Source organism: Notechis scutatus, chromosome 2, assembly GCF_049901735.1.
Source record: "Notechis scutatus isolate UNSWTSFEM ecotype Mainland chromosome 2, rNotScu1.2, whole genome shotgun sequence".
Lineage (NCBI taxonomy): Eukaryota > Metazoa > Chordata > Lepidosauria > Squamata > Elapidae > Notechis > Notechis scutatus.
In genome coordinates, this window is record NC_142010.1 from 45,682,768 (window position 1) to 45,708,959 (window position 26,192).

General features: G+C 36.7%; 1 protein-coding gene across 11 annotated transcripts in view; it reads left to right on the forward strand.

Moving 5' to 3' along the window:
- The window catches only part of IFT122 (intraflagellar transport 122), a 67,819-nt gene that overhangs the window by 19,911 nt on the left and 21,716 nt on the right, over nucleotides 1-26,192 (forward strand). For all 11 annotated transcript variants that reach the window (XM_087954631.1, XM_087954632.1, XM_087954636.1 and 8 more), the window contains 8 exons: nucleotides 1,685-1,882; nucleotides 4,417-4,557; nucleotides 7,687-7,740; nucleotides 12,990-13,151; nucleotides 17,409-17,575; nucleotides 20,336-20,507; nucleotides 23,286-23,388; nucleotides 25,329-25,469. In XM_087954631.1, the coding sequence (XP_087810757.1) occupies nucleotides 1,685-1,882; nucleotides 4,417-4,557; nucleotides 7,687-7,740; nucleotides 12,990-13,151; nucleotides 17,409-17,575; nucleotides 20,336-20,507; nucleotides 23,286-23,388; nucleotides 25,329-25,469 (1,138 nt within the window). The remainder of the gene's footprint in view (nucleotides 1-1,684; nucleotides 1,883-4,416; nucleotides 4,558-7,686; nucleotides 7,741-12,989; nucleotides 13,152-17,408; nucleotides 17,576-20,335; nucleotides 20,508-23,285; nucleotides 23,389-25,328; nucleotides 25,470-26,192) is intronic.

A 26,192-nucleotide genomic window follows, 5' to 3' on the forward strand; every position in this document is an offset into this window, starting at 1 on the left:
TTTATGCCATTTATTTGTACAGGCAGGTGCTGCTGCTAAGAATAACCTCAAATGTGCAGCAGTTGTTAGGTCGACCTTCTGGGAACATTCAGGATGACCATTTGAATGGGAATGCAAAACAGGGCTGCTTAAATCTAGCAGTTTTTGCACAGGCGTTTTTCTTTTGTATTAAATACCATTTGCAGGCTAGGTGATTCTTTGTGATGCAATCTATGGCCCGAAGGTGGTGCTATTTAGCAGGAAATAATGGGCACAATTTAAGGTCTACTAAAGAAAACTCTTTTCACATTCTACTTATTACTGATCTCCCAAGGCTTCCTTCTAGGCTTCAGATGATTAAATAGGCAGCTTTCATTGAATTAGCCAATCCATTGTTAGAGCAGAACAAAGCAAACACTACCATAATAGACCGAAGTTGCCTTTCAAAGAAGTTAAAATAAGAGGTCATTGGTTCTTAGGGAAAATATAGGGCAATTTCTGTCAATTCTTTGGATGAATCTGTCACTTCAACTAGCAGCATATGCAAAAGAAAGAAAGAAAAATCTCAAGGAGATGAGACTAACATTGGTTTTTGAATTCAGGCTCTCAGACACTTTCCAAGAATGCATGTCCTCAGAAAACCTCTCACATGGAGTTGTGATTCAAATAAAACTAAAAGCAGACATTGGGGAGACTCTTTTTCTTTGTTTATAACTAAGTGACAAACTTGCAAAGTCTAAATACCTGCAGGAAATAGGGTCATAAAACTGAGAGCCAGATTCCTACAATCCCATCCTCCAGATTCTGGGCAAAAGAAAACCTCAGCAAATAACCCATCTTTTAGAAATTAGTTGTAAAACCAGTTTCTTCCTGTTAATTTTGTTTCTGTCAGGCTGAAGAAAGAGATTACATCTTAAAGGTGAACCATTGTTGAATGGAAACTTTCCTCTCAGAGGTCTGTTGTATCTAGAGTGGGTCCTTAGAAGAGTTAACTGATATATGGTTACTAATGAATCTGATATAACACCATCCCAGATCTTCTTTATGGCTTCCTTTACGCTCTACAGTTCTAAGGAACATCAAAAGGTCCTTAGACATTCTCGTTGCTGTTGCTGAGACTCTGGTTTTTGGCGATCCTGCATGCAGTGCAAGCATTTCTCTGTTGGATGGGTTAATTATCCAGACCCACAATGACTGTCTAGTTATCAGACATCTAAACGAAATCATATATCAGGGTGAAGTAAAGATAATGACATTATTCCTTTCTTCAAAAACAATCCATGCCAAAGATGTACAAAACAGTTTGGAAGATTAGAATTTCCAAGGGTGCTTTTTCAAGAGGCAACTGGACTTTCTGAAGAAGCTTTCTAAACAAGTTTTCTGAAGAAGCTCAGAAAAAGAAGCTTCTTGGATGAGAAGCGAAACATCTTAAAGAAAAACCCAAAAGTCAGATTGCCTCTTGAAAAAGCACTTTTGGGACAACCATGAGCTGGATGACTGAGAAGCTCCATAGACATGAAGATTAGCACTATTAAAAACCCTGAAATATTTTAGGCTCTGTTGCATATGCTAATCATATTTGCTAAGCCTGATTCTCTAGATATATTGGTGTAGCAAATTGGGGAAGGTTGCTTTAGATTAATGCTGTCTGTTTCTTTAAAAATGTTTATTGCTTAATTAATATTTTGTTTAATGGTCTCATTAGGAACCCAATGCTAACAGTGTGGCTTGGAACACACAGTGTGAGGACATGCTTTGTTTCTCTGGAGGGGGATATCTCAATATCAAAGCTAGTAATTTTCCTGTCCATCAACAAAAACTTCAGGGATTTGTAGTGGGATATAATGGCTCCAAAATTTTTTGTCTTCATGTTTTTTCTATGACTGCTGTTGAAGTTCCCCAGGTAATGTTACCTCATTCATTTCATTTTTGCACTGTTAACATGAACATTATTTTGTCTAATATTCCTAAAACATTTCTAAGTTAGATATTTTCCTGAATTAATGTTTACTAATTTATCCTCCCCCCCACACCAATATGACTTATGCCTATAGTAATATGTTTGGGGAAGAAAGTAGAATGTGATGTGTTCAATTTTCCTGCCATAGTTAAAAAAAACATTATACGAGACTACCAATTAGGCAAAACCTTTTTATTATATTCCTTATCTGATAATCCAGTGTTGTTCTTTCTATTTACCACTTTTTTCTCTATTTTATGTTTTAAAAATTAAGCCCTGGAAAATTAAATTATTTTGCATATTTTATGTCCATGAACAACCAACAAGAAGTAGCAGAAGATATTTCAAATGTAGCTGCTTTGAACATACAAGGATGTTATTCTTAGACCAAATAGAATTTGGATTTTACTTATTGTCTACTTGTGTTTTATTTAAAAGAAGAGAAACCGAAGAGATATTTGCAAGGTTTAAGAAAGATTTTGATTGAATCTGGCTTAAAATGGTTTGGCTTAAAAATAGTCCAGTTAAGAACAAGATACTGCTTTGCAAAAATTACCGATGACTCAGAAGTAAAGGTTTTGAAACATTTTAAAGTGAACGAAGATACCTGCTGTGAGACTGCAAAGCATTTTGTATTCAAAGGCAGACAGGTGCTATGGAACCTACAGGCCATGTACCTAACATTAATCTGCAATTTTATAAAAGAAATGCACCTTTTCCTGGAATTGCTTTGTAGTCAGTCCTAAAGAGCAGCACAATTCTGGAAAAAGACACAGCTGCTTTAAGGGGTCACAGACAAACACTATGTATTCCAAAAATCCTCTTTAAATTCCAAAAGCTGCATGCATCTCTTGGATAATATTTATTACTGTCATTTCTTAACAGAATATTTTTCTCCTTTCTGCAGAACCCCATAAGCCGTTTGAAAAAGTTGGGAAAGCTTTCATAAGGGTTTTGATAGGGAGGTGGAAATATGAGAGTATGATGCCTCCTGTTGTATAAATAGAATTCGGTTCACTGATTTTTGGATGTAACTTAATCTTGATAAATTCGATAAAATTCAGCAACCCTGAATAATTTGTAGACAAGGAGAAGCATGTACAGGGGTGCTTAAAAGTTTGTAACCCCTTTCGTATTTTCAATATTTCTGCATAAATATGACGTAAAAGATAATCTGTTTTCTACAGATCTTAAAACATAAAGAAAACCAATTTACAAAATGAGTCAAAATATTATACAGTATTTGTTCATTTATTTATTGAAGAAAATGATCCAAAATACTAGATGCTTGTTAAGTTTTTCAAATCATAGATAAAAGCGTCACACAGAGGATAGTAAAATTCAGTAAAGATGAAATAAGAGAAGGCAGGAAGCAAGAAAAAAAAAGTTGACTGAAATGGACTGCATTTATATCTTCCCATTCTACCAATTTTCTCTCTCTTTTTGCCATCCTATACCATAAACACCAGGAACAGATTCTGGGCATGTGGAGGAGGAACAAAGATTTCATTCCATTAACAGATGCCATTTTATCACTGGAACATATACTTAGTCTTTATTAGATTAGATAATAGTCAGACTTTATAAAATTAATTCCCTGTTATTGCCTAAATAATAGACTTGATACAGCACAAGAATGATAGGGTGTTTGATAAGAGCAGTAAGGCAGTAAGTGCAAAAAATATGGATATAATTATGGGTTGGTACCATCATGACCGTAAGGGAAGAGAAGATTAAAATGGATAATTATGTGGGAATCATTTTTAAACATTAAAAGGCTGCCGTAAATGAGGGTAGAGTAATTACATTCTGTTGCTTGTATGAAGGAGAAAACAAACTGCCATCTGTAAGAACAGTTTGGCAAAAGAACAAAATCGCCAAGGGATAACATTGTGGAATATATTCAGGTTTTTTTTTCCTACAAAACTCAGTTTGTAAAAAAACAGCTATCAGAAATATGTTTTTAGTGACAATTACTACCAGAAAAAAATATCTTGATCCAATGAGGTACATAAAACAATATGATTTACTTTCCGCAAATCTTGGCAGAAATGGACATTCAAATATGCATCCAGGATTTCAACGATGTACAAACTACATCAAATGTTGTAAGCTGCCTGGAGTCAACTATTTCCAAGTTGGGCAGCTACATAAATTTGTTTAATAAATAAAGAAATCTTTGCATTCTAATATGTTTCAAGTTTATATCTGCAGCCATTGGTCTAGCTAGTGCTACATAAACTGATTTCCTTAAATTGATTGAGGGCTTTATTTGAACTATATAATTTTACATGCAAAATAAATGATTGTCACATTATTTATGTTTATTTAATTCTTCATTTCTGATGGGAAGGGCAGAAAATCATTTCGCATTTATACTCATATAATCTGATATGAAATTCTTATCTTGCCTTTTAATATTTGAAAACAGAAGTAACATCTCAATATTTTATTTTGGTTTAAATGAAAATTTGCAGTCAGCACCTATGTATCAATACTTGGAAAGAAAAATGTTCAAAGAAGCCTATAAGATTGCTTGTTTAGGTGTAACTGATACAGATTGGAAAGAACTGGCTATGGAGGCTTTAGAAGGACTTGAATTTGAAACAGCCAAAAAGGTAAAATTTTGTCTGTGCATTTGGATCTTCATTAATTTCTGTTAATTGATAAGTACTACTGTGTCATGAATTATGCATTGTCAATTTTTGAATGACAAATTATTTTTTATAAATTTAATTTTAAATATTTAAACATTTCATGGTAAATATTTATACTTTGTTCTCTTTCAGTTCAAAATTCTGTTAATGTAGACTTCCGGTAAAATAGATTTAGGTCATCTAGTCGTGTTTGCTTACTGGTTTTCCCATAAGGGCTGACATCAACCTTGCAAGTCTGAAAATACAAAACTTTATGCCACCAATTTTAACTGTTTGATCCACTAGGTCAGGTCCTTCCTAATTTTCTTTTTCTGAGTTTTAGCCACTCAGAGCTCCTGCCTCTCTTGTCTGACTGTTTCCTAGGCAACATCTCTCCCCTCACTTTCCCCAAGGCCATTCCCACATTCCATTACATGTACAGGTAAAGAGGTACATGGATTCTAAACATGCCTGAAGAGAGAAAGAACACTTCCCAGCTGCTTCCTACCATTAGAATGTGATAGAATAATTTTAAGTTTTGGACTGGTTTCTCTAATTAACATAGAAATAGCTGGGAAAAGGTATTTATTACATAACACTGAATATTATAATATTGCTAGGAGTTTCCAATTGCACTGCTCAGTCTTAGGCTTCTTAGCTTTATCAAAGTTGCTATAACCTGCCCCTCGAACCATGTGCATGATTATTTATTGATTACTGGTCTTTCTCCTGAAATAGACTTTGGTAAGCTTAGAAAATGTATTTGGAATTATCGCTAGGTATTATTTAAAATACAAGAATTTAAGTGAATTGAGATATACATCCTTACTTCTAAAATGTCCATTTTAACAAGCTGAGACCAACCACATTTTAATTAATGCTTTCTTTCTCTTTAAGAATAATCTTCCACCAGATGGATTGGTTCTTTAATGCCCAAAATGTTTGGATAGCTTCTCTTCTCTTCTCTTCTCTTCTCTTCTCTTCTCTTCTCTTCTCTTCTCTTCCCCCCCTTCCCTCCCCTTCTCATATGAGGCATAAGAAAGCTGTTTTGGAATTCATAGAGACCATGTAGCCCAGAAGCACCCAGCTCTTAAACTCATACATCCTTTAGGCATTGCTTCAAATTGCCAGAGCTCCATTCTGTGTTACCGTTCTTCCCATGTTTCTTTCATCTTCCTTTGAGCAACAGTGTTTACAGGAAGACAAAAGTAGTGTTTTCCAAAATATTTTTTTAGAATTAAAGTATGGTAAAGAAGAAAAGATTTTTTCTAATTTTTTTTTGAAGGCAGAGAGATTTAGGCCCCTTCTTTTTCAGGAAATCATATTTATGTTTTGCTTCCTGCCACAACTTTCTATTTAGCTTCTCCATTCAGTTTCCCTCTGCAGCGCTCCATGAAAAATGCTGCACATTCACAAACGCCTTTGCCACAACCTTGATGCAAAAGAACAGGACAATTCTTCCTCCCGTCTTATACTGCAGGGAACATTGCTATAAGGAAACACAGCCCCTCCTTTCCCTTGGTGATTTTCCTGCTTTCCATCCCTCTCCTATATACTCTGGAATCTTGCCGGTCTTCTGCCCAGGTACTCTGACAAGAGAGATGATCTGTTTGTGTGTTTGTGCATGTATTTATATATACATATGTGTTTCCCACACTTGTCACAGGAAGCAGTGATTGTGAAACCCTAAATTCCTTTCTCCTTTTTTGAAAAGATACATGGCCTTCTATATAAACTGGCTAATTGGGATGAAGAGGGGGTGGGCCACACTTTCATTACATCGATTCTGATTGCAAGATGTCAGGTTTCCAACAATGTATGAGCAATGCCAAGTGGTGGTGGTGGTGGTGCTGGAAGTAACAGAGGGGAAGGAAAGAACAGTGTCATTATTCATTACAAGAGATTCAATATTTGAACAGGAAATCAGTTTATTTGAATAAGTTTAATAAACTTTTTTTCCCTTGGTTCCAGTCCATGCCTTGTCCCAAGAGGCATGGTTTTTCTTTGAAAACATTTCGCTTCTCACCCAAGAAGCTTCTTCATCTCTGGCTGGCTGGTGGGGAATGGAAGGACTTATACTCCTTGCAGACGGTTGGTCGTTTGCATTCTTTTAGCTAGTCAAGGTCAGTTTTATTTGTGTCATCAGGGTCACCTGATGTGAAGCCTTCTTGGAACTGTTGAAAGGACTGTGTTGTAGACTGGAGATAGATGATGTCATATCCATTCCCCTCTGTTGAGAGAGGGTTGTTCAGTTTTGATATAGATGGCCTCTTTGACCCTCTTTTTAAAAGAATTCAAATGACCAGCTGTTTACAAGGAATATGAACCCTTCCATTCCCCACCATCCAGTCAGAGCTGAAGAAGCTTTGTGGATGAGAAGCGAAACGTCTTCAAAGAAAAACCAGAAAGTCCAGTTGTCTCTTGAAAAAAAACACCTTTGGGACAACCATGACCTGGATGACTGAGAATTTCCATAGACAGTCCATGCCTTGCTCTTGTTCTGTTCACTCTTTAGAGTTCAGTCCTCACCCACCACACTAAGTCTAATGCTTCCCTACTGTTTGAAAAAGGTTCTATACAGAATCCACTTTGACACCTGAAATTAAATAATATTAATAATGGACCATCACCATATGCCCTCATATGTAACCTATAGTGCAGTTGTCATCCTACATCACTTCTAGCAATCCCCAACAATATTTTGGTGGCACAAGGCATTGGGCTGTTTTGCAAGTGTGGTGCAGCTGTAATGTAGCTGTAGTGCTACGCTCTGTTCCAGTTTTACCTCTGTTACCAATTTAACACAAGTACATTTCAGAGCTTTGGATAGTGCTGATACTACTTTTTAACCTCTTCGCCATAACCCAGATCTGCATAATTCATCTTACATGTAGTGGAGTCAGATAGATATTTGGTTAAAAACTCCATTTTGTCTTTTTGTTTTTAAAGGCGAAGAGCATAGAACATACAGTAAATCTTAGCTATTGCCAACTCTCTCTAACATAATTTTTGTTTAGTATTCATAACAGTTGCAAGATGTAGGGAACTGATTGATTATTTACTATGCATGATGTTATATTGTTGATATATTTTCTTCCTTTGTTTCAGTAGGCGTTTACCAGAATGCGAGATCTTCAGTATCTAGAACTGATAAGCAGCATTGAGGTAAAAAAATAATAATGACAATGTAAAGATGAGTACAGAATGCTGAGTACAGAATTGATCTAGTAGAATGTTGAAAGGGGAATAGGTATGTTCAAGAGTAAAAAAAAAGGGTTAAGAAAGTTTTTAACTGTAGTAATAAGAGATGCATACAAATAAAACAGTAAAAAAGAAAGACTCAGAGAACTGACCAGCTTTAATTTGTGTGCCATTTTTCTCCTGGGAAAAGATTGCCTTTCAGTTCCCATGAATGATTATTTCTGCGTAGCTGGATTTTTCTTCTTCTTGTAGGTAGAGGGTAAAAAGAAGGAGAGAGGAGCAGTTTGACGGTTTTCTGAATTAAGTACTGTAGTTTTTACTACAGAAAACACGCATAAGAAAAAGAATATAGGAGTTGTTATGCTGGGTGGGTAATTGTCGTAAAAGAAGATCTCTGTTTCCATCTTCAAAGTCAAGAAAAAATTCTGGGTGGAACAAATTCTAAATGTGGAGCTGATTGTTAATGAAAATATTAAGTATGCTTTAAATCACTTTAACTACCGTATGTGCGGCGTATAAGGCGACCCGGCGTGTAGGGCGACCCCCAACATTTCCACTCAAATATAGTTGTTATATACTACTTCCCCTCTTCGCTTGCGCCTTCCACTTTTGCACTTTTTTTTTTTTTTGAGGGCACTTTTGTGCACCGTGGAAACAGATCCCGTGAAGCCGAAAGGAGCAGCCAGCCTTCTCCCAGCTCCCAGGAAGCGAGGCTCACACCGCCCGGGCTCCGCTGAGGTATCCGGCTGGGGCTGTCAGGAGTTGTTACCGCTGGCGCGGCTCCGCGCTCCAGTCCCGCGTTGCCTCGGGAAGGGAAAGGCAAAAAGGAAGAGCCGCGGCAGCGCTTGCAATGGCAGCAGCGGCTCCTGGTTTTGCCTTTCCTTCCCGAGGCAGCTGGGACGAGCGCAGCGGGCGCGCCAGCGGTAACAATTCCTGACAGCCCCAGCCGGATACCTCAGCGGAGCTCGGGCGGTGCGAGCCTCGTTCCTTGGGAGCTGGGAGAAGGCTGGCTGCCCTTTCGGCTTCACGGGATCGCTTCCACGGTGCACAAAAGTGCCTCAGCGGAGCAGCCGCAGTGCTTCCCAATTACTATTTGCCGGCGTATAAGACGACCCGGCATATAAGACGACCCCCCAATTGGAGGCATGTTTTTCAGGGCAAAAAGTCATCTTATACGCCGGCAAATACGGTAAATCATTTATGTAATCTCTTACGTATTGCAGTTTTTGACAACTTTGGGGTAATAGTTGTAAAATGCCCAAAGAATTGGGGATAAAGACTTACAAGTTGGATTCGCTGTTTGTTTTTAATTAAATATTCTTAGATCTCAGTGCCTTTCAGAGGACGGAAAGATACAAGCATACTTAACAGTGAACAAAATAATCCAGGTGCTCTTGTGATCTCTTTTCCTGATTCTTAATGGCAAACAACAACAACAACCAGGCAACATTGTTGCAGCCATTGCTTTTAGAAGACTGATTTGTCCTTAACGTAGCAGTCCATGTCACTTGGTTCTGATAATGCTTATGCATACTAAGATGCCATATATGCATTAAAATTATAGATAATTTTATGTCATGGTAGAAACCTAATAGTGGATTATTCATTTCATGGCAAGTCACAACAGATCAAGATTTCCATTTCTTTCACTGGAGAGAATGCTGGTGTTTGAGGGGTTTTGTAAAGTTCCTTCAATTTAGATGGAGAGTAAAATCCAACAGTATGGTTCAACTTTCTTTTAGAAATAGCACTTAGACTTATATACCACTTTACAGTGTTTTACAATTCTCTCTAAGCAGTTTACAGTGTCAGCATGTTCAACATGCTGACACTGTAAACTGCTTATAAAGAGTCTGGGTTATTTTCCCCACCTCAGAAGAATGGAAGGCTGAGTCAACCTTGAGCCTGGTGAGACTTGAAATGCCGGCAACTGGCAGCTAGTGGAAGTAGCCTGCAGTACTGCATTCTAACCACTGTGCCACCACAGCTGTTTTACATTTCCAGTTGCCTCCAGAATCTGGACTGAAGCCCCTTCTAACTTCTAATTCAAAATTTCAATGTGGATGGGGAAATTCTAGGATGAAGAAAGAAAGAAAAAAACAAAGAGTTATAAGTGGAACTCTACCCATCCAGTGTTGCAGTTTTCTTGTTTTGCCATGCATTTGAACAAGAAACTAATTTATAATGTTCTCAATTAAAAATGATAAAAATTTCTCTGGGGTTGATTGCCATAATCACAAGCAAACAAAAGAGTTTCAGAAAGTAACTGTTAAATTTAACACCCACTATTGTGTTTCTAATCTTGGTACAGAAAAAGCAAAACCTCTTTTGATTTTGAGCTTCACTACTGATGCCTTTATGGACGTGTCAATTGAGTTTTCTTTGAAACAGTACAGAAGTGGTTTGTCCGTCATGGTTGTTTCTCGGTCATTTGTTTCTCAACAGTTCTGTTATTTTTCCATGTCCTTGCCAGAAAACTCATTATACTTTACATGGTTGAGGGGTATTTTAAAAAGAATTCTTATTGATATCTGAAAAATCAAATACATAAACCAATCCTCCCCCCCAAAGTCCCTGATTGTCTTAGATCTTAGAGGAAAATGGAAATTATTATTGCTAATTTAACTTTGGTGGCCACCCAACTCTAGTAGACTCTGAATGTGCAAGGTGAAGGTAGAAGTTGTTTTAAGGATTGGGTTTTCTTTTCTTTTTTTGGACAACTAAAATTGGCTGACATAAGAGGGCAATAAGGACACAAGCCTGGTGGATCATTATTTTTATCTTAATGGTTATTTTGGCATTCGTCCAGGAACACTGTTTGACTGTGTCAAACTAAGCCATGGTCACTTTCAAGTATGAGTATTTATTTTCTGTTCGGAGTTCAAGTTATCAGCCACAGTTGATCTTAGGAAATAGTTGTTGAACTCCTGGAGTCTTGAAGTCCAGTTTTCCATTTGGCTATTGGGTGGCATGTGAGATTAAATGAGAAGGATTGGGATAAGGGATGTGTTCTACCAAATACATCATAAACTTCTGTTTATTGCTGTTCCAATCCCCATGAAGCACTTTCAAGGGATTGAAGCTGAATGTTGTTTTATATCTATCATTTAAATCATACAGACCATTTATGTTTCATAGTACATGGTGTTGATCTGCAAAGCATCAAATCTTCTTTTGTATTATACTCTTCACTGATGAATATGTCAAGTGGTTCTGATATATAGCTGCTTCCTCCCATGGCTGTTTTTTAAAAAGCTTTAAAATATGTGTGTTCTCTCTGGCTCTTTTTTAAAAAAAAGTTTTTAATTGTTTTTGTTCTCTTAGATATTTCCATTTTAATGGACTTATTTTAAAATAGTCTAAACATGATTTTGTGATTTGACATTCATTTTAACACATTTGTATTATAACTCACCAGGGGAAGACCATAGTCATGAAAATGATGGTAAATAAATAAAAACATCAAGTGTATTAATTAGAATGTCAAACTAGTTTTTGTGTCTTTAAAAAATATCTGATGGCTTAAACTCTTTAAATCCTAGTTTGTGAAAAAGGCTTAGATGGGTGAAGTTATTCTCTTCTTAGTTAATCAATAATTTTGAATATTTTTCAGTCTTTCATGCTCAGTCCATTAATACATGGCATCACATATCCGTGTGGATTGTATTTCTTTTCAGATTTCCCCTTGGACGCTGTTGTAGATAGAATCAGCATTTCACAAGGGCAAATTCGCTGGAAGAGCCAGTATATTTGTGATTACTGCAAATATTCAGTTAATGTTATTTCTTAGGGTTTAGGTATCAGGGCCTGATCACCTATAGTTTTGCACATCATTTATATGAATGCATTGTGTGTGCATGCGCGCGCACACACACACACATATGCTGGGCTACATTCATAAAGTCACAGCACTTGTGCATGTGTTTGTGGGTGTGTGGGTAGGCACAATGTATTCATATAAATTATGTGCAAAGCTATAGGTGATCAGGCCCTTATACCTTAAACCCTAAGAATGAAACTGTAATGAAACTGTTGATCTTAAAGGAACAGAATTTTAGACAATCTCTGAATCCTTTTCTCCAGTCAGTATCTTTTATTGCAATTAGTACTTGAAAAATTCATGTTTTGGGTAAACAATTCTATTTTATATATTGCATACTCCATTTTAAAAAGGCAATATATTTGTGCTGCATTTTTTTTTTGCCAATTTCATCTATAAAGAAACAAAAAAAAATCAAAATGAAATTAAGATGTTTTGTTATAATAGGATATTAAATATTCCTCTACTCTATGAAATGTTTGATTTCTGCTCTTTTTTTTTGCCTTCATTCGTGTTTGATTTCTATTCTTAGTTCAGATGAACCTATGGTTTTATTAATGGAAGATTTTTTTATCCATAGTGTTGAGATATGATGCAAGTTAATATTTAATAGGATTGTGACTTCAAATGAGTGGATTTTAAGGAGATATATAGGGTTCCTAATAATACTAAATGTCAACTCCCATCAATCAGCCTTAGTGGCATGGCTAGCAGAGAGAAAAGCTGGAAGTTATGGTTAGCAATTTCTGGATGGCAACAGATTTTCAGCAGCCCTGACTTAACTTAAAGAAGTTCACAAAAAGGCATTTTCCATTCACCATCTCCACTGCAGTCTTCCGACAGCTTCCTAAAATTATTAGGTCTAGTAGGTTATAGAAGACTTCTGGGAGAAGGGAATCACTAAATGTATAATGTTTATTCATTTTGTTAAAGAAATAACATTCGGATGAAATCCTTTGAGATGCACGCACGCGCACACACACGCACACACACGCATACATAAATATACGCTGTGTACATGTGTGTGTTGAAACTATAGTTGCATAATTAGTAACATCTTAATTAAAGGTGATTTACATTTTCTTATAAAACAGACAGATGTTTTAAATAAGTTTTTTTTTTTTTTTTTTTTGCATTTTCCTTATTTTTATAGTGGGGTGTTTTACAGGTTTTTCTGGAATGTTACGGATAGGTGAAAAGAGTTGGAAGACTTAGTATGAAAAGCTTTCAAGCAGTGCTGTTCATGTCAAAAGGTCTAAGTTGGTTTATATGCCAGTAATCAGTTTAAAAGCTTTGTGAAACATAGCTTAATATTTTCAGATGCTCTGGCCTGTCATGTTTCCTGCCTGATTATGTTCACCAAACTATTTCTGTCCTTGTTTTATTTTTTAAGGAAAGGAAGAAGCATGGTGAGAACAACAATGATCTGTTTCTAGCAGAGATTTATGCCTACCAAGGAAAGTTCCATGAGGCAGCCAAGTTGTACAAAAGAAGTAGCCATGAAAACCTAGCACTTGATATGTATACAGACTTGCGCATGTTTGACTATGCAAAGGTATGTTTTTCCCTGGGTCTTTATTCTTCCTTGGACTTGGTGTTGATGAATCAAACTGTTTGGTCCTTTTGCAGACATCCTGTTGCAGACATTCAGAATCTCAAGGAATAACATTAATCTCTAAGGATCAATTTGATGGTGTTATTGTTTCTTACGCATCATGTAACATTTGCCTTATGCTAGAACATGAGTGTAAGAACAATGTTGCACTCTATTGCCTAGGACCATGCATGTCAGAGCAGCATTGTCATTTTAAACTTCGGTTTAATAAGGTTTTTCCTTAGAAATGATGCTAGGACCCACACTCTTTTATTTTTGCTGCCGATGCCTTTAATTATTGTGGTCAACCAGGATTTTTGGTGTATATGAAAGGGAATTGTAAAGAATTATGTAGCACACATTTCCACCAAAAGCATACACCTTTTTCCTCCTAAAAAGTTCAGTCGTATATATGTCTTTTAATTATTATATACAAAGGCTAAATTTTATTATTTTAAGGGAGTATTTATTTTACAACCAGGAACTTAAGAAAAAAGTGAGACCTGAAAGACTATTATGCTCCCACTTTTTTCCCCCTTCCATTCAGTTGTGTCCAATTCTCAGAGACTGCCAAACAAGTTGCTGCAGTTTTCTTGGCAAGGTCTTTCAGAAGTAGTTTACCATTGCTTCCTTCCTAGGGCTGAGAGAAAGTGACCAGCCGAAGGTCACCTAACTGGCTTTGGGCCTAAAGCAGAACTAGAACTCATAGTCTCCTGGTTTCTAGTTTGATGCCTTAATCACTACACCAAACTTATACTTTATACTCCACACAATTGTTTTTTTCAAGACAATAGGTATATTTTGTCCATTTAGGATACTATAATCCAAGCCCATCCATTTTGAAGCCTTTCATATATGTCGGCATAACCACAGCTCTCAAAATTCTCATAAAGTAGATTTAAAAAAATCTCTGCATCTTTGCATTGCCTAAGATTTTTTTTGTTCACTTTCATCTTATCTTGGTATGCATAAACAAGATTCATCACAAATGATGAATGATTCTTAAATCTGCTAGACTTTGTAAACTAGTCCTTGAAAGTGCAACAATCTATACCACTGTAAGCCAAACTAAGAATACTGTACAAATAGGAATTATTCTGTGGTCCTCTGCATTGAAGTTTGTGCTAAGCAGACATTTTTATTTCATATGAAGCATATTCTCTATAGTTAAGTGAATAAAGTCCTAGATTTGCATACAACTATATGTATGCAACAGACTTAGATAAACTGACTTTGTTTTTCCTGAAGTATGCATAAACCAGAATGGAGTTATCCTTCATTTGCCCCATTTCAGTAAACTGTTTGGGACAATGAAAAGTATTGCATTTTAGGGGGAAAATGGATCAAATATATATCCTTTTTCAAAAATAATATATAAAATAGAGAGAGAGAGAGAGAGAACTTTATGTGAGGAAAGCAAAGTATTGATGAAAATACATTATTACACAAAAGTATAGTTAAACATACAAAAGTATACTTAAAATCCTAATATATCTCATATAGTACTGCAATAACAATTTTGAATTAACAGTCTCTGCAATGATTTTTGATTCCTGTAAATAAGATGTGAAGTTGTTTTTATGAATGTCTGAAAACTGAATTCCCAGGGACAAATAAAATTGGATGGTATTTGAAAAATGTGACAGTTTTATGTGCGGATGAGGGGACTTTGGAAGTTTTCCATACTTTTCTTATCAGAATAAGTCAAAAAGCTGTCTACTGGATAGTATCACTCATTAAACTCATTAAAGATTAAGCTTATCCATTACTGAACAAAAGCATTTCCATGTACACACATAGATTATCGCATTTTGGTCTTAGGGGAAAAAAAACCTCTCATTTGAAATGCAAATTGCATTTATATATTGGAATAACATTTACTTCTTACAAATTCCTCTTAAATATTTGGCTTAAAATTGGCAGGTCTATGTATGGTGATACATAAATTTAACTCATGAACTAGAAATCTGCCATTATGCTAATATATGAATGTTAGCATTTCTAATGTCCACTGAAATTTTTCACACATGGGTAAGCTTCCTTCAGGTCAGAGAACTTGTGGCAGGTATGTTTAAGATGTAAAATAAAATATTTTAAATGGTATTGCAAATAAAGTTTCCATATAGGAACTATTGATGCATATTATGTATGCAAAACTGAGTAGGGAATTGGAGATATTATTTATTATGTATTAAGGAAAAAGACAGTTTGACCATTCTTAGTATTTTTCATTCTGCAGATTTAATCAGAGCTGATTATTTATATACTGTATATGTATATAATAAGTGCTTCATTTTAATTTTGGTGTCAATTTACAATTACTGTTGGATAATTATATCAGAGTTTACCTGTTCTTTCAAATGTTGTATCTTTGTTTGTTATTAGTCCAGTTAGTCTTAAGCTGCTGGAGTTGTAAAATTTATCTCTTGAGATATAGTAATTATCAATATATCTGATCAGTGGGACATCCTTTAATCTAGATATAGTTCGAGAGACTACATATGCATGTGACTTTAATTTATTTAACAATATTAATCACATATTTTCAACTCACAAATAATTGGAATCCATGAAAGTGGCATTTCTCTTTATAATTCAGTTACCAAATCCAATTATACAAGTAAATATTGTGTCTCATTTCTTGATTAGCTTCCTGACAGTCAAAGAAAGGCAAATGTCCTTTTTAAGTGGACCACTCAGAACATCAGATTCTTCTAAGCCGGGGGTGTCAAACTCGCTTTGTCATGGCATTGTCTCATGACGTATCGTGACTTTTTCATTTTCACTAAACGGAGCATGGGCATGGCCAGCATGTGACGCATCCAGCCCATGAGGTATTGTGGTTCGCCGGCAGCAGGTGCAGATGACTGAGGTCTCGGAGAGCGAGGACTCAGATGAGGGGCCTGCATGTGATGTAGGGATGGGGCCAGGACCATCAGGGAGTGGAATGCTGCCTTCAGAGATTGTGGAGGCTGGCAGCAGTGATGAAGAGATCCCCAAGGAGCCTGTGCCCAGTGCTTGTGCGTGCAGGGCTGCTTGAAGGAAAGAGCAGCTGCTGCAGCGTGGGCGACTCAGGAGTAAGGCTGCAAGGTAATGGCCCCTCCCTTAAGAGATAAAAGCCAACTGAGAAACCGGAGTTCTTTGCAGGAAGCAAAGAAGTTTTTGCACTCAAGCCTTGTGGACATTTGGAATATATTGGTTGGTGTTTGGAGACTCTTTGTGTTTGAAATATTTCTTAGTAACTTTGCACAAGCCTTGCACAACCTTGGCAAGGTTCGTTCTTATCAGAGATAATTAATTTGAAACAGCCTTTTAACCATGAAGGAACAGAACTCATAAAGAATCATTAAAAGGTTTTGCCGTTACTTCTGTTTCGTGTTTATTTCCTTGGAAAAAGGTTTGGGTCAGAACATGAGGCATGAGTTTAACACCCCTGTTCTAAGCAAAAATAATTTTTTCCCAAAAACTTTTCTAGAAATACTTGGATTAGAGGTGCTCCATAGGGTCATACATGGTTAAGTCACAAGATTCTCTTCAATGTTTTAGCAAACAATGCTTCCCATCTCATCCCTGGTTATTTGAGATTTTATCATGTTCTATTTTGAGCTACTACCTTTTGAGAAAAAATATTCTTCCCCACAGTGTAGTACTCTTCAGAAACCACTGTTAAAAGAGCTCCAGTAAAACATTACATTACCCTGAAATTCATGGGTCAGATACAACTTCCAACCTTCCTAGTTTGCTAATTCTTTCCATAAGTTGTGTTGAATATGCTGTTAAATATGCAACATGTTTTTATTCAGACTCATGATAAATCCATGGAAATATTGTAAGAATGAGCATTTTAAAGAATAATATCACTAAATCTTAACTTTACTCAGAAAAGTCATATTTGGCAAATTACCGAAAGCAATCAAAAACTGATGCTTCATTTGCATTTTCCTCTCTAGCATCAAAATGAAATTCTGCTTTTCTACAGATGACTTTTTTTCTGTCTCAACTTTGAAAGATTCCCCCCTCCACTCCCTTTCCTTGTGATAAAAGTCATGATTAAATCAACAGTAATCAAGTGTTTTCGATCTCGGCTTTTCTTGTTTGCCCTTTTTAGTATAGTATATTGTAAATTCCGGTTTAACCCCCACTCCAGTTAAAACTGAATTGCAACTGCTAATTGAGGCAAATGCTTCATTAAGAATATCCTTTCATTTACCTCCTCAGGAATTCCTTGGGTCTGGGGACCCCAAAGATACAAAGATGCTAATCACAAAGCAAGCAGACTGGGCCAAGAACATCAATGAACCAAAAGCAGCAGTAGAGATGTATATGACTGCGGGGGAGCATTTGAAGGCCATAGAAATCAGCGGAGATCAAGGCTGGGTTGATGTGTATGTCTTGCTGCCTTTCTGAGAAATATGCTATTATGTTCTCAAGAGAAATGTTGATATTTGTTTCCACTGTTTACTATAGGTAGTCCTTGACTTATGACCACAATTGAGCCCAACATTTCTGTTGCTAACTGAAACATTTGTTAAGTGAGTTTTGCCCCATTTTACGACCTTTCTTGCCACAGTTGGCAAATGAATCACTGCAATTGTTAAGTTAGTAACATGGTTGTTAAGTGAATCTGGCTTCTCCATTGACTTTGATTGTCAGGAGGTGGGAAAAGGCGATCAGATGACCGCAGGACACTGCAACCATTATAAATATGAGTCAATTGCCAGGCATCTGATTTTTGATCACGTGATCATAGAAATGCAGCAGCGGTCATAAGTGTGAAAAAGGGTCACTTTTTTCAGTGCCATTGTAACTCCGAACAGTCACCAAATGAATCATTGTAAGTCAAGGACTACCTGTACTTTATATTGAGAGAGGGGAGAACTATGTGGTAGGGGCTCGTGTTTTATCCTTTGTGAAAAAGCTCAGAGTCTTTGAATTAGAACTCAGGCAGTTTTATTACATGCAATACAAATTAATAATATAAAACTATTGAAATAACTGCCCCATACCCTGACTTCAGGAAGAGACTTTTCAGATTAAAAAAAATTATTAAAAGGCATGAAATTTTGTGAGCTATAACTTATTTCATCAGATGCAATGATGTGGCTCTAGATTGATACAGGAATTACATTTCAATGGCAAGAGGAAGGAAAGGAAGACAAGATGGTTGTGTAGTTGTAAGCTACATGTGAAACAGATTACAAGTATCAATTAGCAAGTGTAAAGCCATTATGATCTTCTGAGACAGCTGAAACCTTTTGATGTACATGAGTTCAGCAATCTCTTGCTCAATTGTGCTATTAAAGCTTTCTTTTTTCTAAAATAGCTACCTTGAGATCTATAATGAAGTGCCCTAGGAGGCTTCAATATTACTTTATTCTTGTTTTGACTCCTGGTATTAATTATTTTGTGCAAAGATTGTTCTGTTTGTCCTAAGCAGAAACCAGAGGGGGTACTGCTGTCAGATAAAGGCACCTCTCATCTTCTGTATGTAGTTGTTGGGGGCCTGTGGCAGCTGTGATAGCTGACCTGAGAAATACTTTCTGAACATTTTCCTCTCCCTCCCCTAACCTTTTCTTTACTTGAGATTCAATGATGACATTTTCATCAATTATTCATCAAATTCTGTCATGACTTCAACAACTTTTACCTCATCATTAACCTTAGCCTTGAGGTTACAGCAGGGGTGTCAAACTGGCAGGCCTCAGGCCAGATGGATTACACGCAGTCCAGCCCACCCCAGCTCCGTGAAGTGAAAAAAAATCGCAATGTGTCACGTGACGGCAACATGACACTGTGAGTTTGACACCCATGATCTACAGAATAGGTTCACCTCCTTGATACACTGTAAACCCACATAATAAAACACAAATGTTACAACACAATGTTATACAGGAAACTGCGTATCACAAGGCACATCTCCCTGCTTTCCGTTTCCATCCTGAATCAGGCTTGTCAGCCACAAAATCAAACTTGCTCTATACTTCAATTGCTTTGTTCTGATGCAGTTGACAGTCAACTGAGGGAATTAAACCAGAAACTCAGGAAATTGAACTACTCACTCAACTAGATCAGTAGACAAATCAGAAAAGGAACTGGATTCCCAGGGAGGAAAGTCTATTAAAAGACACAATAGTAACAGAATACTACTTGTTACCACTACTTTTCATATAACCTACATCTGCATAACCACCTTGTTTTCCTTCTCCTCTGCCACTCTGTCTATAGTCCCTCCCTTGCATCTGATGAAATGTTATAGCTCAGAAAAACCTATGCCTTTCAATAAAGTGTACTGTAGTCTGGAAAAACTGCTACTAGAATCATCCTGATTGTTGATTATTTTATTTATATAATAAAATAAATAAATTTATATTAAATAAAATAAAATACTAAAAAAATACTAAAAATAAATACTAAAACCCTGAGGTTTGGCTACCATAGACCATCATAGCTCTCCCTACAAAGGCCTTTATCTTTATGTGATTGAAATGCTTATGATGTCTCTTTCAGAACATTCTTTTGTTTGTTTAGTTATATGCTTCTTTTCCAAAAGCATAAGTTCAGAGTTGCTCTCAGCATTTATACAGCTGGTGCCTAGGACAAGCAAGTAGAACTTTTCAGAAACATCATACAACAGTTGCAATCTTAGAAACAAATTGTACTACTCAAGGTCAGGCATAGTTTTAGTGCATCAGTTATTCAACAGATAAAAATGCTGATTTGCTTAATGTTGATTTCAGAGGCTTCAGAACACATTTCTGAAAATGTGGCACATTTTAACTATAAGATGTAGGTCTTAAGATTTTAACAAGATTCCATAGAGTTCTTTAAAAAGACTGGGGGGGGGGGCTTCATTGAGCCTGCAAATTGAGGAATCTAAATAAAGGGTCTCTGCTACAGACATTAGAATGTGAATTTACTTAGTTAAGAGCTTTTGTCCTCCAGCAGTTCCAGGTTTGTGGCTTGGCAAAGAACTGCTGGAGTATAAATGTAAACAGCCATTCAGCTGTTTGCTTGCATCTCTGGCAGCATCCTATGTGTTTGTGTATGTATATGGGTTTGCGTATGCGTGCATCTTTATAGTAAGAATTAGGAAGACTTATAGACAATAACGGGGCTAGATTTCTTCTTCTTTTTTAAAAATTAAGATTGATTGATATTGCTCGAAAGCTGGATAAAGCAGAACGAGAACCTTTGACGAAGTGTGCCTATTATTTTAAAAAGTTATTGAACCATGGGTATGCTGCAGAAACCTATATCAAGATTGGTGATCTGAAGGCCTTGACACAGCTTTATGTGGAAACTCAGCAATGGGATGAGGTAAATGCAGCTCACTCTAAGGGAATCATTTATCACTTCTCAGTATTTATGTCTGTGTAGTCTTAAATCTTTATATTGTATGAACAAAATTCCCCTTTCTATTTAAATTGTGCATGCATTTTAATGTGTTTCAATTTGCAGACAGATCTTTCACTTCAGAACCTTTGTTTAGGATTCTGGCCAATCTGCATACTCTCATACAAAATGCTCCATTATGTTCTCATCCTTCTGATTTTCTATTCTATTTTCTCAAGAGATACACAATATTTATTGGAGTTTTTAACATAAATATTTTGGGGATCATGCAACATTAGACCCCTGGCTTTTATGTAAATTGAGCCAATAAGACAGCATTTAAGTACTGAAATAGAATAGCCAACATCCCCTCCCTTTAAATATGAAATGAGGATGTTTCAAGACTCAAGATACTAAACATCCTGGGAGTGAAAGGGGAATCTACTTCCATACATCTTCCTTTAGGTAGAATTAACTAAATGTAGTAAACAACTCCAAGCAATTGTAAGCATCAGGCTAGATAATCTTTTAGAGGTGTGAAGAAGTCATACATTAACATAGTAACCTAATTGCAAATAAATATTTATTGAAGAAAAGATAAGAAAGAGGTCTTGTACTATACTTACAGGGCATGCCAAATAAAAATATTACATTGCTAGACAGTAGAGAAGTGGAAGCAAGGTAACCTGTCATAAAAGTCAATAAAATCCTGTACCAGAAATCTGGTCTACTAAATGTTTATATTGAAGTAAGCTATTCTGATCCCAATAAGGGAGCCAGTTTGGTGTAGTAGTTGAAAGCACCAGGCAAGGAACTGGGACCCCATAAGTTCTAGTCCTTCCTTATCTGCAAAGTCAGCTGGGTGATCTTGGGCCAGTCACACACACTCAGCCCTAGGAAGCAGGCAGTGTCAAACATCTCTTGCCAAGAAAGCTGCAGAGATTTGTTCTATACCTAGTAAACAAAGACATGGCCACCTTTTTGCCAAAAAGACTTGTGTACAGGTAATTCTCGACTTACAACAGTAATTGGGGCCAGAATTTCCATTGCTAAGCAATGTAGTCATAAAGTCCGAAGACGTGTGACCATATCACTTCGCAACAGCACTTCATGTTGCCATCATTATCTGAGTTCTGACAGTTGTTAGCCAAGAACCCACCTCAATCCAAGCCATTCTGGATTTGGTCTCTCATGGCCTTGAGCCTCTGTAAGGGAAAAGACGGCTGCCTCTTCAACTTCCCTCCCACCAGTCTCCCTCATCTCTGCCTTTTTGATTGCCCTGCATCCTAGATTGGGAACTTCTTGGTAGTTGCAAGAGCTGCAAGAAGATCCTGAATCACAGTGCAGTGTGCAGTGCCCCAGTTGCCCCAGCATGAAGCTTGAAGCCACATTGTCCTGGGAAAGCCTCAGCAGTAAGGCCAAAAATACAACCACCCCTGGAATTCTTAGCTGCCCCAGTTCAGTTCCAGCCACATTTGCCCTCATCACCTTGTAATGTCCCAACTGCCCTGCATTCCACTGCCCTTGTTGCCCTTTGCTTTCTTCTTGCTTCTGGGGCTGATGAAGTATACCTGCCCTGGCCCTTTGTGAGGCAGATCCTGGTCACATGATCTGCCTTACCCAGGTTTTATCAGCAAATATCTAGGCCCAATCTTGGGAAGAAAGTCCCAAAGGTGCTTTTTCAGGAGGCACTTGGACGTTCTTGTTTTTTCTTTTGAAGACGTTTCACTTCTCATCCAAGAAGCTTCTTCAGCTCTGACAGGATAGTGGGGAATGGAAGGATTTATATTTCTTGCAGACAGAATTCTTCCTTGCAGGAAGAAAGATTTCTGGAGCCAGCAGTTCATTGAAAAAGATCCGGGCAGGCAAGCCTCAGCAGTGGGAGCAAGAAGACAGTGAAGGTCAGCTAGGCAGCAGTGGCCATGGAGTGCAGTGGTCCAAAAGTGCAGAGATGGCAGGAGATAGGCAGGTGTGCGAAGTTGAGGTGCCCCTCCAGTCCTAAGTATGGGCAGGCTGCCAAGCCGCCCCAATTTTGATTAAATGACTCTGATGGTGCTATAATGGCCATCACTTCAGGGACCAGTTGTAAATCCCTACATGTGGTGCCATCATAAATTTGAATAGTCACTGCACAAATGGTTGTAACTCAAGGACTACCTGTATTTGCAAAGAGAAGCTGGCAGGAATGCCCAAAGGAGATGGGAAATAGTCTACCTGTCAAAGGCAGCAAAAAAATACTAAGCAGAACAAACTGATCTGAGTCCTCCTTTTTTGTTTGGGCTCCCTTCCTTAGGGAGTGTTTTAGAGAGATTTTGTGTTGTGTTGTTAGTCTGTTGATAAGTCCTCCTCTTTACATGGAGAGGATAGCCATTGGATTAGATAAGAATCAGCAATCAAAGAATCAATTCACTATCCGCATATGCAGTAGCACAATTAAGATCCATTTTGCAATAATGGTGTTTTAAGAACAGATCAACCAGTTGCAAGGGAAATTTGCCATCTGACAATTTCTTTAATTGTGAATGATATAGGTAATCTACCGAGCTGTGACATCAGCATGTTAGATGCCAAGGATGGCTGTTCAGGGTTTGATTAATAAGGCATTATTACTGGCTGTCACTAAGTAGGACAGCGTACTTATTTAAATATCTTAATGTCTGCTACAAATAAATCCTGAAATCTGTTAATTTGAAAACAATAATATTCAGTTGCATTTTTAGACTGTAATTATTTTCCTAAGCATGGACTTATTCTGTACTTCAGGCTTTTGCTTTGTGTGAAAAGCACCTTGAATTTAAAGATGATGTCTATGTTCCATATGCTCAGTGGCTGGCAGAAAATGATAGATTTGAAGAAGCTCAAAAAGGTAAAACTATATTGCTACTGCTACTGTCAGTACAACTATTATCAAAGTACTTCCCTGAAATTAAAAACAAGCATAATGTTTATTTGGGAGACATGTTAATATTTAATTTCAATAGAAGAGAATATCTGTAGCTCAGAGTTGACGTGACAGAATCATTTAGGAGAGCTGGGTGGTATAGAAATTTGATAAATGAAATAAAATAAATAAAATGTTTAGTTCTCTGAGCTTGATTGCAGAAGTTTCATTACCCATCTGAGTAATATAATCAGTGTGAGTAAGTGTGGGGTTTGCTACCAATTTATATAAAAGTAGTTTTCCTGATAGTTTTGGTGTGTGTGTGATTTTCTATGTGGTGGTACCTTGCTTAGAATATTGTTTTCTGCCTGATCCCTGCTTTTGTGTGTTGGATGCTGATGGGGATGTGTTCTTGTTGTTTTGTTTCTTTCCTATAATTTTTTAGTATCTTTTGAATGGTATGTAAATGTGGTTTATCTCTATGTGTCTTTTGATGATTTATTTAATATTTTAATTAAAAGACAGAAATCATCTAAAAGCTCTAATTGATATATTAATATTCATGGAGAAGTTTTATTTTAAGTTATTTTAATAAATTAGTTAAGAACAATTTGTTTAAAATAATTTATTACAGTGCTACATTTATGTTTAGAAAAGTGTTTCCATACATTCAGATAGCTTGGTACCTCTTTTTAAATAAACTAAAGTCAGTGTTTGCTCATACTTTTTGTGATTAAAGGGTATCGTAAATATGAATATTCATATTCTAGCTTATCAAGAGACCAGTGTACTTGGGAATAGCTTTCATATTTTCTGAGGTACATTTCAGAATCCTATTTCATGCACTTTATATAGAGTGGCAATTTCTGTGCAATATACATTGGATGTATTCATTATAAACATGCCATATGAATCTGGAAGGACTTGAGAGATCTAAGGATTTTAAAATTGCATAGTTTTCCTCTTTTCTAAAATATATTTTCTAAAAGATATTTTTGTTCTGTTTTTCAGTTTAAGGTACTCTGAGCTTACATCAAAGTTTATTTCTTCTAATTTTGTGTGGAAATGCTGCTATATAGCACTTCTCTGCTAATTCATAGCACTGTCTTCCTAAGGGGCATGAAAGCAATCCTGCAGCTCATAAAGCTATCTGCATTTGTATGGGATACTGTGACAGAGTTTAAATAGCAAAGGGACTCTTATTTTTGTAGCAGTTTGACTATGAATACAAGGCATAATGTTTAAGGGAAAATAAGTCACCTCTAGTGTGTAATGGTGTGCATCCTAAATTCCTGGGTTTATATTGGTGAAAGGATCAGACCTAATTTTTATATTTTTTGCTGGAAAGCTGGCCTATGAAACATAATCTGCCATTCTGTAATTGCCAGGGACGCCTAATAGATCTAGTATTTTGCTTTTAGTTGTGAAGTCAGTACAGGATAAACTTAAGCGTGTGCCCTTTTTCACATCAAGGTGACTTTAGATTTCACAGATTACCTATAATATTGCTTTGTGAGAAGACATTAATACTGATTTTATTAGCCGCTTGGCTTGAAATATCCAATCGTTGTTGTCCTGGCTTTTACTATTACCGTAATAGCAAGTAAAATTCATACTGATATTCACCCGTCATTTGTTTCAGTGATACTTATTGGGAGCCAGGAAGAGAATCTTACAAATGACTAGAAATTGTGCAGCTTCTTTGCTTGATAGATTATGCATTTAGGAAGTTTGGGGGTACCACAAAACTCACAAGACTTCTGTTTAGAAATATATGTATTAAACTTCCCTGCAGAGTGTAGAAAAACAGAACATAATCCCTTTGGATGCTTTGTTGTTGATGTTTAGATTTGGTGCCTTTTCTTAATTTTAGTCAAGCTCATTAGCTTAATCACAGTTTTCTTTATTTTGACTCCCCTTTGTAGCATTCCATAAAGCTGGCAGACAGACTGAAGCTGTTAAAGTGTTGGAACAATTAACTCACAATGCTGTGGTAGAAAGCCGATTCAATGACGCAGGATATTATTACTGGATGTTGTCCATGCAGTGTTTAGATATAGCTCAAGGTAAGGAAAAGCTAGCAAGTTTACTTTATTCACGCATGAAAATAGAATATCTAACATACTCTTGAGGTCTTCAATGACTGTTCTTTGTGAATTGCACGATATAGGACCTCTGGGTGGGGGAGGAGAAGTTTGGAGAGGTTCTTATCAGGGCCCAGTATTTAAATGATACGTATTATAATTTTTCTTTTCATATAATGTTGAGAATACATGATCAGCATAGAACCCACTTTCTACTGAAGTTCCTGCTATGCCCCCAGATGTCCTTCCATAGATGACACAAGCTCGTATGAGACATTGTCTTTCCTTATTCATCTCACAGTTTTCTGAACGAGGCAGTAATAATTCCTATAGTTTTTATATCGCAAAACTGGGCCTGAGCGAGAAGAAAATAATTTGTCCCTTATCTTTTAACTAACCTGTGGCTGAAGTTTAGAATTAGTTCCAAGTAAGTTTTTTCCATTATAACATGGTAGATTGAAGCAGAGTGAATGTCTTTCATTATGTGACACTATGCAAACATTTCTTTATTTTGCAAGTACACATAAGATACAGATCAGTCGTCTCTAGCACACTGAGCTGAGATTACAGCTGTTCTTCTGTTCACTTAACTAGAAATATCTCCCTCTGAACTCAGCAGGATTAGCTTCTAAGTAAACATGTCTTCGAGTGTGCTAGAGGATAGCAGATAATTTCAAAGAGCTTTTCAAATCCAAATGTTGAGTT